General features: G+C 41.3%; 1 protein-coding gene and 1 long non-coding RNA gene across 2 annotated transcripts in view; one reads left to right on the plus strand and one right to left on the minus strand.

The window, feature by feature from the left end:
- Positions 1-229, minus strand: part of MRPS9 (mitochondrial ribosomal protein S9) — a 33719-nt gene extending 33490 nt beyond the window's left edge. Inside the window, exon 1 of the mRNA XM_055701980.1 lies at positions 67-229. Coding sequence (XP_055557955.1) covers positions 67-144 — 78 coding nt within the window. The 5' untranslated portion in view covers positions 145-229. The remainder of the gene's footprint in view (positions 1-66) is intronic.
- Positions 230-266: 37 nt separating this feature from the next.
- LOC114017420 (uncharacterized) overlaps positions 267-15533 on the plus strand; it is a 32762-nt gene continuing 17495 nt past the window's right edge. The window contains exons 1-2 of the long non-coding RNA XR_003562477.2: positions 267-569; positions 6548-6701. This is a non-coding gene — a long non-coding RNA (uncharacterized LOC114017420). The remainder of the gene's footprint in view (positions 570-6547; positions 6702-15533) is intronic.

The following is a 15533-nucleotide window of genomic DNA, read 5'->3' on the forward strand; positions in this document are numbered from 1 at the left end:
AAAGCAGGCGGCACCCGCTCGCTCGCTGGGCGGCGGGGAAGGGGCCCGGCCCGGCCCGGCTCTCACCTGGGCGCGCGGCCCGCCCGGCGCCGCCACGCTCCACCGGCCGCCCAGCCGCAGCACGCGCCCCACGGCGGCCGCCATGGCCCCGACACGCCGCCCCGGCCGCCAGCGGAGGGCACGGCGCGGCAGGGCCCGGCGCCACCGATTGGCGGGCGGGGCCAGAGGGGCGGGGCCGAGAGCCGCGCCTGCGCACTGCCCCCCCCGCCCTGCCCCGCGCCGCCCGGCCCGCCTGGCGCTGCAGCCGCTCGGCGCTGTGGCCGGGCCGCGGCCGCGGGGGAGGGGGCCGCGGCCGCGGTATCGGAATGTATTTAAAAGGTAAAACACATCAGCACTGTTAGCGTTCGGCCTGATCTCTGAAATGGTGGTTCACAATTGGCATTATGGTCGTACTGTGGACGAGGTCAGTGGTAGGCGCCGGGCGTGTGCCAGTCACCTGAGGTGGACTCTGCTCTGGTGAACCCCCCTCTGAAAGAAAAGACTAAAAACCAAGGCTCCTGTTCCAGCAGGTAGGGTTGGAAATTGCAGCATGTCTGGAGAGTTGTAGCAGAAAGCATATTTCACCCTAGCACTGGGGGCGGGGCGGGGGGGGGCAGGGAAAAAATGGTATTTTTTTAGAGATGCAGCAGTTGTCACTTGCTGAGGGGGGGCTGGTATCAGTGCTGTCACCTGCCACGGTGATAATAAAATCTAGATGCTGAACCCTGAGAGCTTGACAGTTTTCATCGTTTCCCTGAGTTGCATAGTATATACCCTTAGAGGTGACTGGATTTTGGCAGTAGTGTTTTCTAGCACAGAAAATGTGGAAATTAATTAAAAACTTAATTTTAAAAGTTCTACCTTAGATGTATTGGGACCTTCTCTTTAGGAACAGTTATTATTTGAGAGGAAGTTCTAGAAGTGAATCTCTGCTTTTCCTGGTTGGTTTTTCTTTTCACTTTTTCACAAGTGGCTCTCGCCTCCCCCCATGCAGACGTGAGTATGATTTCCTCCCTGGGATGTGAAAGAGAGTATAAGAAAATTGGCCATGGGCAAGGGAAGTCATCCACGTGGGGAGGTTGAGTAGAAGCCACCTGGAAAGGCGCGTTTATTCTTGCGGTTACCAACTGTGGAAATGAAAACGTCAGTAGCTTTATTGACATGGATGCGTGCAAGGGAATGCAATGAACACTACACCAAAGGAGAGCAGTGGAGTGTCTCTCCTGTGCACACCTGGACAAGAGCTGGGAACCGCAGCTGCACTTTCACTCACAGGGTGCATAGGGATGGCATTTGGTTCTCAGCTGTTTCTCTGAAAGCAAAAAAGGGGGTTGGGTTAAGGTCACAGTCCCGCTGACCTACTTCCAGGAGCAGCCAGCAGAGCTGAAAGAGATGGAGAACACCAGAGATGGTACAGCCTCCTCAAGGCCTGTGGTGAATCTCATCTGCCATCTGTCACCCCATGACTTGGCTTTGTTCAGCAGCAGAGCACCATCCTCACCATGCTGAACAATTGTTACCTCTCACCCCTGCCAGCACTACAGAAACAAAGCACCGCTAGAGTGAGCAGTTTTCATTTCCCACATGTAATTAATTGTCAATTGAACTTGAGGAGCAGGGCCACCTATAAAATATCCTCCACTTACACTTGGAAACTGGTTGATGTAAATCCAACTCCCTTGACCCCCTAAATCTATCTATTCTTATGCCTACTGTGAAAAAATCCTAAATGCTTTTTCAGTCTGCAGCACGTTTTCAGTGATGTGACAGTTCATATAGTCCATGGTTTCAGTCTAAAGTTACAAATTATTCTCTTGAATTGCTGAATGGAGACCTTAGTATATGTGGAGTCCAGCCATTTAACGACAAGGGCCATGTTGTGTGTCTTGGATCTTTAGAGTCGTCAGCCCTTAGAAATTAATGGCTGCCCCTTCGAGATGGAAGATTTTTGCACAAATACCAGGTGTATTTCCCAGCCATCCTGCTGCTGCCAAATTTAGTTGGGCTTGCTTGTCGCTGGAAGACACTTGTGCAGAGATGCCTCAGTGACTGGTTTCTAGACTGATTGTACAGCCAAGAACTAGTGCTTGTAGTTATTACTTGGGATGCTTTGAAGAAAATGTACTTCCACAGTGGGCATGGCTAATGTGTCCCAAAAAGATTCCTTCTAGTGGAAAGATTGCCACTTCTGCTCAAGTGGCAGGAATCTGGGTTTGCCAGTTCAAAATCAGGTTTTAGCACAAGCCAAGGTAAGATAAAAATGAACGGAAGTTATTTACATGCTCAACCACCTGCATCCCGTATCTCTGTCAGAAGTTTGAGACAGAGGTGGAGGGAAATGCAAGAAAACCGTGTTTGATCTACTTACCCCAAGATTAACTCCAAAGGACGTTTTCTATCTCTGCATTTAGTTGACAGACAGTAGATGCTTACCTAATCCATGCAAACTACCCCAGTGCTTTGCTAAGCCCTCTGTGGATCTTTAGTCTCTTGTGTGGCAGGAATGTTCTTTTTGAGCCCAGCTGGGCAACATTCAGCTCTGGGGATCTGCTCAAATTGTGAACCTAATTATCCATATAGTCATGCAACTTGTTCGTTGTGCTCTATGCAATCACATACTGGGGACTGTTGCCTGCAGCACATTACCTGCTTTTGTTTTAAGACTTAGGTAATGAGGGTGAGCATATAATTTGGGATGATAAAAGTTTTGGAGTGCTGTCTTTGAGGGATGGCCTGACATTAAGAAAATGGTGCTTTTGTGTGGGCCCTGAGGTTTCTGAAATGAAAAGTCACTGAATGTGAAATAAGGAAACTAGGCTGAGCCTGCCATGTGCATCGGTCAGGGGACAGCCTGAGGGGCACATCTGTAGTATATGCAAATTCTTGAACACAAACCTAAGGCTGAGCTTCAGTCCAAATTTGCTGATTGCTTACATTACCAGCCTACATGCGGACAGTCCTGCAGCGAGATTTTGGGTATCCTTTCGTAATGTAGATTTGTAGATAGCATGAGTTCAGGTTACTGGTATGGGTAATGTGAAAACCAGTTGCCTGAGGAACAGGTATCCCAGTGGCACTGATGGAGATGTATCTCCAGCTCACTGCCCCATAGATGCAGACAAGAAGGTGGCAAGGATGGCAGTACTGGGTCAGACCAAAGGTCCATTGAGTGTGATGGCTTCATTCTACCAGTGGCTAATGATAGGTGCTTACAGAAGAGTGGAAAGGCAGGGCAAATGTACAGAGGTGTTTCCCTGATAAAGTCTTCTGACCTGCAGTGAGCTGAAGGCAGTATCTTAGGCTTCCACATACAAAAAACTGGCACAGGAGAAGAGGGCAAGGACTTCATGGAGAATCTAGCAGGATCTGCTGCCATGCGACAGAACAAGCTAACCAGCAGCCGAGAGGGTGGGACTCCGTGAACCAGAAGACAAAGCACATAGTTGTAGGAAAGTTAAAACTTCTCAGGATGCCATAATTAAATCCACTTCTGAAGAGATGCCTACGTTTTTCAGGGTTTTCCCTAAACAGAAATAAAAGAGTACATTTGGTTTTGAATTCTGAACTAAACTTATTCTTATAAACTATTCTCTGTTCTGTTTCCCCTGTGCCTTTCTTCCTCAGGCTGTAAGTATTTTGGCTGACGTTCTGGGGCACCTGTGCCAAAAAAAGGGACAGCAATCACCAGTGCTTGTCCAGGGACTGCGTGGTTGGGTGGCAGAGCCTGAGGATGCTAGGCAGAGCATCCACATGCTGAGAACATTACTCAAAGCCTAGCCAGGGGCATTGTCCGGATTCTCGTTAGACCCAGAAAAATTTAGGAACACCTGAGTCCAGTGTTCAACAACAAACGAGTTCTTGGCTAGGGAGAGCACTGGAGAAGGGTGGCTTGACAAAAAGCTTTGTGTTTCAGAAGCTGATCAGTATGTGTTTGGGAAAAACAAAATGCATGTTAAAAATGTGGAGAATTCAGCAGTATTTTAACTCTGTTCCAGTTAAGTAATTTATATATACTTTATGGCTTGTGTGTGCTTTTTGACATAGAAATTGTTCTGCATTGATCTTTTTCATCACTATTGAAAGGCTTGAGGCTGATATATCCAGAAGTCATGCTTTCGTAAAAGCACACACATAAATTTTGTTTTAAAAAGCTAGTAATAAGAACCATTTCATTGCACCTACTTTTCTTCAAACGTAGAGCAAGCACGCTCCATTTCATAGACTGCATACTCTAGCTACCTAAGGGTTGTCAATTATGATACACTATAAAAGGCACAGCACTTAGGGGGCTGTCAACCAATTCTGCTGTGAGAGAGATTTTTTATTCCAACAGTATTTATCAAATATAAAATTAAAACAAATTTACATGACAACACCAAATACAGAGGTATCATATTTCGTTTTATAGTTAAGTGCTTTGGCTTTGGATTGAGCACAGAGTTGGTAAAGATAAATCAAAAATAGCCAGAGATCTTTGCTTGTAAAGCAGTGCCCCCTGTTTTGTTCCTTCCTACAGCTTTCCTTCTCCATGAAGGAAGATGTTACCCAGTTCTTCACTGTACTTTGGATCACAGCCGTGCATCTGTTTTGTCTTTTCTTCACAGTCTGAGGGTCGTTGGTTGGGGGAGTTTTCCACAGCTTACGGCTATCATTGAGCACTGCAAGGCATTTTGGGGAGCATTCTTTTCTGCAGTATTATATTCCAGCTCTGCCATAATTTATGTGGTCAAGTAACCCCCATTGAATTTACAAACAGAAAGAAAGAGAACTTGTATGGTTGTAATGTGGAGGCATCTGAAGATAGTTTTATTCCACATGGATGCCAGAGTCAGCCCAAAGAGATCCAAGTGCAGTGTCTGGGCCTATTTTTAGTTGGCAAGTGCTTTTAGACTATGTAATGTGTCTTTGTCATTTGTCTACCATACGCTTTGCCTCCATATGTTTATCTCTGTTGCTATTGCTGATTCAGTATTTCAATAATAGAATCATTTTAAGCTGTTCTTTACGCTAGGGTTTGCATCAGACTTTTTTGTATCTGTATAATTAAGACTAATGTCATTACTGATTCTAGCAGCAACTTTGAGTCAGAGCTGACATTATATCCAGAAGCTGTGCCTATACTGCTAAGTCAAAGCGGCCTAAGGTCTGGCCTAGAGATGGAGTGACCTTGATGGAGTCACATCAGCACTGATTAGGGCCACCTTCCCTGTATGGCAGGGCTGCTTGGAACAGCCAAAAATAGAACCAGAAATACAAATTATCTCCTCCATCCATAGACACAAAGCGGTAGTAGTTTTATCTCTTCATCACACAGAAGGAAATTTATTGCTATTCCCATTACTGAACCTGTTCAGATTTATAAACTTTTCATTATTGATTTTTTCTAAGTACTTGAGACATACATATATTCAGAATAAATAGAGGAAAAAAGTAGTTTTTCAAAATGTGTGTTCTTCCCAAGATTCATGTTTAGATAGAGAGTAGACACTGTAAGTCCTGTCTACCTTGCAGATAACAAAAATACATCTCAGAGCGTGCCCTCCTGGGACAATGCATGGAGTTTGGCAACGTACAGTTTATGGATGCTGCTGGAGGTTGTGAACTCCATCTGTATCTTTGTCAGACTGCAAGCTCCATTTTGGTTTTAAGGCTGGGATGCACCTTCCTGTGGCCTCATGTCTTTCCTGCTGGATTAAAATTCATGCAGGGTGCCTGACAGTCAATGACTAAGCACTATCCCGTAGAGTGCTGTGGTCCCAGACACTAAGTTACTCCTGCTGAGGAGGCCCGTTGTTAAGGATGTAGTCACCTTGGCCACAAGCTACTCTGGCAGGAGACTGCGTTCATGTGCTGAAAGCTGGATGGGAGCTATAAAGTTAAAGAATAAAAGTGGTCCTCTCTGTGTCTTTGGAGCTCAGGAAATGGCAGATCCAGCACCTAACACTTTTCCATACTTCTTGGAGATGCTCTAAAGAGGACAGAATGGTTATTCAGAATTAAATTTCTTCTTCCCTTAAAATGAAAATTATGACCAAAATACTAGCCAATTGAGAGCTGAAAAGGAATCTTTAACTTTAGCAGGCTTTGAACCAGTCTGTGAATAATGAAACACAAGAAAGTAAGACTCAAAAGATTTCAGGTTTTAAAACAGCCATAGCAGCTGAAGCTTCTGAGTCATCAGGGCTTCCACAGGTGGTCTAAAGAAATACATACGGTGCATCTTTCACAGAAATAAAAAGGAAAGAGAATGACAAATAGAATCTGGATTAAGAAAAAAAAAAACCACCAAGTACTGCTGTTACTTTCTGACCATTATATTCAAATAATAATCTGCAGTTTCTTGCTGTAGGACTCTTTACAGAAACAAGAAATTCATGTGCCTGTATTGAATCTATGTCAAGACTATAAAGCGCCCAGCAAAACCAAGTATCTAACATAATACAGATGTCTTCCCCCGATGTTCTGAGAAAAGAATTGATCATTCTTTTTGGTTTTTATCTTATTGCAGCAATGAGGCACTACCTACAGTCTACCCTGTGAGTGCCAATACCTGAAGACCCAGTCAGTGTGACACCTGGAAAAGATCCCTTCCTGTTGTTCTACTGCACAAGAAGAAGAGCTTAGTCCACAGCAGTCCTGTGTGGGTATGGTTGGAGGGGGAGGTAAGCACAGGAAGCTTCTTTAGCATTTGAACATCATTGCAAGAAGAGCTAACCTGAATGCAGAAGTAGTGCTCTGCTCTCCAAGAACTAGGCTGGTGCCTGGAAAATAGTTCCGCCTCCAGGCGTTTTATGCTAGCCTGGAGAGCCTGTCAACCACTGACCACTTTGGGCCAAGTTGCAACTGTGAGAAATAATCCTTAGAAGAATAGGAAATGCTATTGAATGCTTTCTTTTCTCAACCATCTGACCTGCAGGTAGAAAAGCAGTCTCTGTTTTGACATCTCTTGCTCTGCCATTTTCAATCATGAAAGAAAGCGCTTAAGAGGGCAAATGATGCAGTCTGGAGCTAACTTGTGAAATAGCACACATAATTAAGATTATTATAAGTATCAGTAGAAACTGCCTGAATCATCACCTCCTTACATGTGAGAATCTAATACTGCATGTCAGCCTAAATTTGAACATCTGCAGCAAACAACTGTATTGCTCAGATTATGATAGTTCTGTTTCAAAAAGGGAGGCAAAACAGGGGAGAGAAAGTTTGCAGATTTCGGAGGAAAAAAAGAGAAGGAATCTCCAACTTCTCTAAGCATAGTCACAAACTGACAGATGTACTTACTTATTGATGACACAAGTCGTGTCATTTATAACGTGCTGCCACAATCCAGCTGGACATGGTTGGCTGGCAGCAAATTATTGTGAACCTTATGGAGGTAAGTAGGCTCCAGCTTATTTTAAAGGATGCCAGACATGTAGTCTCTTTGGCCAAGCCTTCTCAGTCATTTATAAAGGTATATGGAAAGGTCAATATGTGCTTAGATATATATACAATGTGATTAAAACAGATCATATTAAATTATTTCAATTTACTTAAGTAAAAGCAAGGCAAAATAAAAAAGCTTGTTAAATATCTCTTGGCAGAGGACTTCACTGTCCCTTGGGATGTGTTTGCTAGTTTTCCAGTCTTCCGGATACATTAAAAAAAGAGAATCAAACAGGAATTTCATCAAAAGTTTCTGTTGGAATCTAGAGGTTCTGAGCAAATACGGAAAGAGATACACATTTTTTTAATGCAAGGAACCTTCAGAAAAAGATCTTCTTTAGAGTGGAGCTGTCAGGGAAAATATGATACTATTCAAAATTTTAAAATGCAGTTTCATACACAAAAAATAAAAGTGTAGAGGAGCCAATTACATGTAACTTTTGTGGGATCAATAGGATAGACATTTTTTTTCTTTGCCTCCCTTCTGTATGTCTGTGTGACTCTCCTATCAGTACTCTTTCCTCTACATTCTTATAAATCTAGCACTGAAACAGAACTTGAAGGCAAGTTTACTTACTTGTCTGCAATAGCTGACATCATTTGGTGTTTTGCTCTTTCATATGCTTCAGGGATAGCTCCATACTTTACTCATCTGCCTATACAGGCTTGACCTTACTGATTGGATTTGCCTGAGTCTGTGGAATGTATGACTCTGATCTTGTGGCTGCTGGATCAGGTCCTGGCTAGGTAGCTTTTATATGTTCATTTTCCTTGGATTTTCATTCTGCTAAAATAGGAGAACAAAAGGTGACCATGTGTTTAGCAGTTCTGGGACCAGCAACTGTTAAGAGCAGGACTTCAATCCCATTACAGACAAGTATCATTGCGTGTGTGAGGTCTAAACAGCAGAACGATTAAGAAAGGTTACTTTTATTTTTAAATGTACTTTCCTGACAAACTGCTAATGTTGTCAGTCTTCAGGGGGAAAATACTGGGTTTAGATGCATTTGTCATAAAAGCTCTGATTCTGAAAATGCTCAAACAAACGAGTAACTTCACTCCTGTGAATAATATTGAAGGAGTTCCTTCATGGTTAGGTATTTGGTTATTGTTCCTGAATTAGAACTACTTTTTCTTGACATCAAAGTAAAGGATTGAGAGATACAGCTGGCAGAGATATTCCTTACATGCCTGGATCTATCCTTTTCCTACCACTTTTCTTGATAGGGCTATTATTCTTGTCTTGATACGGACATTTTCCCTCCTATCTTGTCAAGGCTATTCCTTCATCTTGACCTGATAATGATCTCTCTTAGTCAAACTGATAGAGTGTTTTAAGAATTACAGATGTGTACGTTACTTATAAATAAATCTTTCTGGTGAGGGATTTGTCTCAGTGCCATTTCAAACAATGGACTATACACTGAAGAACATGAAATTAAATGAGGAATTACTTGCTAAAGTGCACTCAGGATCGTACTCAGGTCACTTTGTAAACACCTTATTGGAGCCTGCAAACAGTTGGCCTCGCAATGAAGACCAGGGTTCTGAAAACAAAATTTATTTTACCTTTTTCCCTTTAAAATTTTCTGCAAATTATATGTTAATTGTTACTTTAAATTGTTTATTTAGGTCTATTTAAAGAGGTTTTTATACTCTGCCAGTATGTAATAGTCAAGCACATTCCAATTATTTTGAGAATATTCACAAACACACATTAGTCTTCTTCTCAGATTAATGCAAATACTTGATGTACAAAATTGGAATTGTTTGAAATTCTTAAGAGAAAGCAAATTTTCATCTTCTCATGTTCACACTGGAAATTAGATGATAAATATTTCCCTTCTTCACTCCAGTAGTAGAACAAATCTGGCAAAATGAATCAACATATCTGAATGATTGTTCTCTTTTCAAATATTAGAGGACCTTAACAAACTCTCAGACCTTCTTTGCAATATTTGGTAAGTCTCTCAGTTAAGGTTGAGTTCTAGATGATGGTAATGTATGTGTTTTAGCTGTTAGAATACACAGAACAACTTGTCACTCTCACTGAGTAATGGCACTGCTGTTACTGGTAGTAAATATGGTATTCAGAAAAAAGGTAAGATTTAGGAATCTTCAGAAGTTAAGTTTAAGGTCAGTGAAGCAAATTAACAGAAATGTAGAGTGGAAGATTATAATAAAATTGAACATTAAAAACTGCATTTTTTTGAACCTGAAGCATTGGAATTGCGAACAGAAGCTGAAGAACAGTTATCTCCCCTGAGAAAAACAGATACCATTAATGAAGGCAGAGAATAATTGACTGAACATACTTGCAAAAATGGGGAGATTCTGTTCTCTTGAAATTCATTTTAGAACTTGAAATTCTGTTGAAATTCATTTCAGAACTGAGCAAAGACTGCCATATTTCTTTAAAGAGCTTCTCACCTAGTAAACAAAGCTGTTGCCTTTAATGGCGCACACTATTAATGCGATGCACACCATTTCAAGAAGTGAATTCAAGAAGAGATTTCAAAACCACATCCTAAGCATTTCCAGGATCAGCTCATGGAACTTTTTCAGGCTACGGACTTTCAGCTTGCAGTAGAAGATGGCATCTCTGCCACACTGAGGGACCATCCTCAGGAGCCCTGGAAATCAGCCTTTCCCCCCACAACTGATGCCTGTCTGGCCAGCAGAGAGTCATCAGGTGGCTTGTCAGGGTGGCAAGCACACTAGTGTTTAAGTGTTAAGCTCTAGCAACCTTTTGTGGGTGCTGGCCAGTAAGTAATTGATTTACACTTTGAAGTTATGTATATGCAGCTTGCAGCCTCTTTGAACCCTAGTAAAGATGTCTGAACAAACTGACCCAAAAAAATGGAGTGGACAGGGAAGTGTCTTATTTCTACTTAAATATGATCATTACACCAACATATATAGCATTCATTTATGCTAACACGAGTAAGCTCATATCCATAAATCAAAGACAAGAATAAAAAGAGTAATTAATATTCTCTCTTTTGTACCTATTCTGTGCTTGCTTTATAATTTGTAGCAGATGGAAGCCAAATGTTTCAAAGAATCAAAACCAATTTTATAAGATGGTTATCTTCTCTAAATAACTTCTCCTTAGACTGCCAGTTATCCTTACGATTTTAATCTATAAAAACATTACTGTTGGAATATGATAATATTTTGAGTAGCTGCAAGCAAATCCATGTTCTTGAACCTTCGTCCATATTCCATGTCTGAAGATTCTTCCTTTTAATACCACTATCTCATTGTTTAATTTGTCTTTGGAAAAACCTAGAAACCTTTGTGCCACAGCAATATTCTCACTGTCTGCTAACAAGCTGTTATGGCCCTATTTATGGTAGATTTTTGTGATTTAGATCAAAATCTGATTTTTAAATATATTTTATTGCAATGGTATGTATAGTACATTATGAGTAGTTCTAACACAAACCAATGTCTGTTTTTTCTCTTTGTTAAGATTTAAAGAATTTCTAAGTCAATATATAAATAAATGAAGGTGAAGATACAGAAATAAAAGGAATATAACTGAGTGAAGTAGAACAGAGAAGCACGTTAACAAAATAGGCTTTCTCTTAGGTCACAATTCCAAATATGCATTTAGGAGTAAAAATAAACAGATGATGATGGTGGGACAGAAGCCTGTGGCAGGAAGGAAGCTATGGTGTGTATCCAAAACACCTAAATAAAGAAGACTGATAATAAAAGCTCTTATTCATAAATGCACAGAAACAGTTTCTTGAATACATCCTCAGGTTGCTTAACCAGGGCTTCAAAGCATCTAATATCAAAAGTACCGGATACAGATAAATTGTATTTAATTAAAAAATGCAATGCAATGTTTCAAGTGGCAAGGTTATCTTCAAGTTTCAAGCAATGATCTATCCTGATCTTTCCTCAAGTAAACATCTAGAAAGACTTCTGAAAGAAAAAATAGGAGAACAAGTATATTCGGAAAGTGAATCTCTTGAATAACTAATTTGCCAATCAGGCTGCCACTTAGAAGCTGCAGAGAAACCATTCTTTCTTGGAAATTATCTAATACATTGCTATTGCTGGGAGCAGTCCTACAGTCCTAGTATGTCAGTACCATTCTAACAGGGGTAGCTCCTACCTCTTAAAAATAAATGAGAAGAAAGTCAGGCAAGTTGAATTAATCTATCTATAGACAGAAGAGTTTTGTCTGAGAAGTTTTATACGTCAGCCCTGAAAGAAAGGTTCACAAACTGACCTGTTGTGATGATTTCAGGAATTTTGCTGGGAATTTTTCTAAGAATTGAGTGTGCGGTTTTTGAATGGCTACCACAATGGAGGAGTGGTTTATAGCAAGTGTTTTTAAAGCAAACAAATGCTTTCCCTTACTTTGGTAACAAAGAATGGCTAGTGTTTGTGTAATTCCATGTCAGAAGTACAAAAAGTGTGCAAAGCTAGGAAGTAGGTAATGCTACTGTAAAGTTGTGTGGGGAGGCACATAGTGCGTACTTTGCACTTCACATTTTATGAAACCAAAAGTTAAATGTATGGTGTAAAATTTGCAGAGGCTGAACTATATAGTAATTAAGATAACTGGGGATATTTCTCTCCAGGGAGTGAGCTCTAATAGTTAAGGAGTGAGTTGATGTTAAAATAAAAATCTTCCTATGCATTGATTAATTAAATTAAAGCAATCCAGGAGGTTTATTGCATAGTAGTAAGGCACATGATTTGTACTTTATATGGGCCACAGTATATATTTATTTATAAATTTATTAACAGTCATATATTTGTTTACTGGGACTGCAGCAGGACATACCCTCTCATCTGAAAATTACAACTATGGAAATGAACACCTAAGTGGAAAGATGTGTAATCCTTTTAATTTTCATATTGCCTACAACAGCAGCAGTCCCATGCTCTGTGATGCTTCCATTTCCATTTCTCGTAGCCACCAAAAGGAATACTTACCTCACTCAAATGTAACTCAGGCTAATAGCAGCACACATGCATGAGGTATTGCTCTCCAGAGACATGTCAGAGAGTGCCCTGGAGTTCTGAGTGAAGTGTTCTGGCTCACCATCCACTCTGTCAGTGTCTCCAGACCTTTGGGGAACAACGTCTCACATCTGGTCCTGAATTTCTGCAGAGGCCGAGTATGTCTTCAGTTGGCAGGCGTAAGGCTGTGTTTGGTGGTAGGCAAAGCATCCTGGGGCCCTGTTCTGGCGTTGAGGCCAACTGTCACAAATTGGCTTGCAACTGGTTCTTACCCTTCAGCAAAGGGCAACCACATCCAAACCACCTGCTGGAAGTGGTGCCAGGGCTGCACTAACTCTTGAACTATGCTTGGCAAAGTCCTATTTGGCACAGACCAAAGCTGTGCCTGAAAGTATTCTAACAGTGTAATTTTGTAGTATAGCTGATGGACTTCCCCTGCCCAGGAACTTTCCCTGACACTGTTTAATTTATTAGTATACAGCCTGTATATATACTCTGTGTGTGTCTGTGTGTGTGTGTGTGTGTATATGGCTCAGTAACAGAGTCCCAAGAATCACTTGCATCACTGAAGCAAGTAGCAGCTTCCAGAACAGTGTAGCAGGTCTCAGGTGAACCCATCAGGACTGCATGCAGTGTAGCGAGGCACTGTGGCATAACCTGACATTGCTTCAGCCCCAAAATGCAGCCGAGGTTTAAGTTGCCTGCTGCTCTGCTAGGGGATGAGTACTGGCAAAACCAAACCCACCAAGTGTGGTCCTGTGGTCTGCATGGCAAAGAGCAGTGCTTCCTTGTCTAGTTCCCTCAGGCACTCTTTCCTTCCTTCTCCATCCCAGTCCAGACCTTCCTGGCCTTCTGCCCACTTCTCTCCTGCCCTCTGCTGAAGTAGACATAGAGCAAGGCGTGTGATCTTTTATGCCCTGTCTTCAGGCATATTTAGGAGAAAACCTCTACTGACTAGATACCCTTTCACGATGACCCTGAGGTCCCTGTGCAAATATTGCCTTTGCTGGGAGATATTCTCCTCATGCTGCAGGCTAATGGCCTGGGCTTAGAAGGGGTGACTCTTTCCCTTGAGGTGCAGAGGTGGTTGACACTGGGTGAGGTGAGATTTGCCCTGATCTCTGAGGAGCCAGGTGGCAGCACACACTTCCAGAGTCATCCTATTCAGGTAAGATCTGAGTTATTTTCTCAGGATACAACTACTCAACACTTTGGCTCTTGGGCTCAATCCTTTTATCAGTATATTTAAGCAGAATACTATCGATTCAGAATTAGATTAATTAAGCTGTTTCTCCTCAGGAACCAATGGTGTTTTGATTGGTGCTGAGCTGCCTTAAGTAGCAGGTCACAGTGGTTTCCTCATGACCTTTGAACTGAGGACATTGCTGGAGTTTTTAGGTTCTGGATGTATTAGGTGATGTTTAGAGTTAAAAGTGGGGTTTTTCAGAGCCTTGTTGTCAAGCCTGGTAGAACAACTGGCTTCTGAAATCTGCATGGACAGACTCAAACAAAAAAAAAAAACCCCTGGATAAACTCATTGGTACAGGGAACATTTTCCAGGCTCGGGGAAGCTCCTCTGAAATTCACCCCCTGCAAGAGTCCTTTTTAAACAAGAGACTTCTAGCAAAAGCTCCTCTGCTTGTTTTGGTTGATGCAGTGTGACATGAGGCAAGCAGTTTAAAGGCTGAAGCAGTTGATCTGATGTTCATAGACTGACGCTGAAAAAAGAGATCCAAGTGTTTTTATTCTGAAATCATGTTCTTAACAGACTGATCAAAGTTATTTTTGTTATATTAGGTTGGAGGAATATGATGATGACATAGTGATAAAGCCTGTTTCTCCTAGGCAGCCTACCTGTGATATTTGTTTGTTGTCTTTCTAAGTATATTCTATTAATGGCATATATTTTTGCTATGTAGATGATTCAGTGTTAGAAGCCACTTTCCACACAGTTTATCCTGAGATTGTGTGCCATAACATTGCTTATACTGATACGAATATTACTAGAGCTTACAGTGGCAGAGAGGTAGCTATCTAAACAGGATAGTAAAACAGCTGATTACTTCCTGAAGCACCTCTTTAAATCAGGAATCCTCCCAATAAAATGCCTTTTAAAAAATCCTTTTAATATTAGAGCATACAACAGTTAATCACCTTCAAAAACTGTAGGTACGGCAGTAAAAGGAAGAAAATCTCTTTCCTCTTTCCACTGGTGCTTCATCCTTCTTTGAGTTTAAAGTGCAGGTTTGGTTTAGTTTTTTTAAATGCCTTTATTTAATAATGAATTTGAAGAGAATTTTCTGCAAAATTGAGAAGAAAACAAGGATGCTGAAAACCTCCTCTCGGTCTAGACTGCAATTTTTTGTGTATGGAGGCAAAATGTTTGATGTCATTCCAGAGTAATGTTGAACAACATTTTATCCATCAGAATTATCCAAATACAAGCAAAGGGCAACTCCATATTTCAGTGACCTGACTGGTCCCTTTGTTGGATGGCCAGCTCCACTTAGCTGTAAGTAGTCATATGATACAAAAGTGTAAGACGCCACAAAGTGAGGTGCAGTAAGCTTTGGAACCCATTTTTGCAGTCTTTGCTCGTTTGCTACTGCACTTGATCTTGTCGTCACCAGAAAAATTACAAAAGTCTACATCAATTAATTGTATTTGATCTATGTAAACAAGAAAAAAAAATCCCTGAGGCTGATACTTTGAGTCCAGTTCAAACTTGTTTAGATTAACTTCTCTTAATTAGCAACCTAAGTGAAAACAAAGCAAGGATAAAATCACTTTCTGTGTACCACTGATGGATGTGTCTTCAGTGAAGAGTTAACATGAATTATCCGTGCTTGAATTACAGTGTTTGTATTAGCTCTGTTTGCATGAAAGTAACCACACTCTGAAATAACGCTTAAGTTTGTTTTGCCCACACTATGCTTGTATGTAATACTGAGAGTTGTGGATGGACATCCTATGGGTATCTTTACTGGAGCAAGCTGGAAAACAGGAAAAAACCAAAACATCCCCGATTAATTGCTTATAAGAAAAGGGTGACCTCTTTAGATGAGCAGAAGGCACTGAAGGAC

The sequence above is a fragment of the Falco cherrug genome, chromosome 2 (assembly GCF_023634085.1).
Source record: "Falco cherrug isolate bFalChe1 chromosome 2, bFalChe1.pri, whole genome shotgun sequence".
NCBI lineage: Eukaryota > Metazoa > Chordata > Aves > Falconiformes > Falconidae > Falco > Falco cherrug.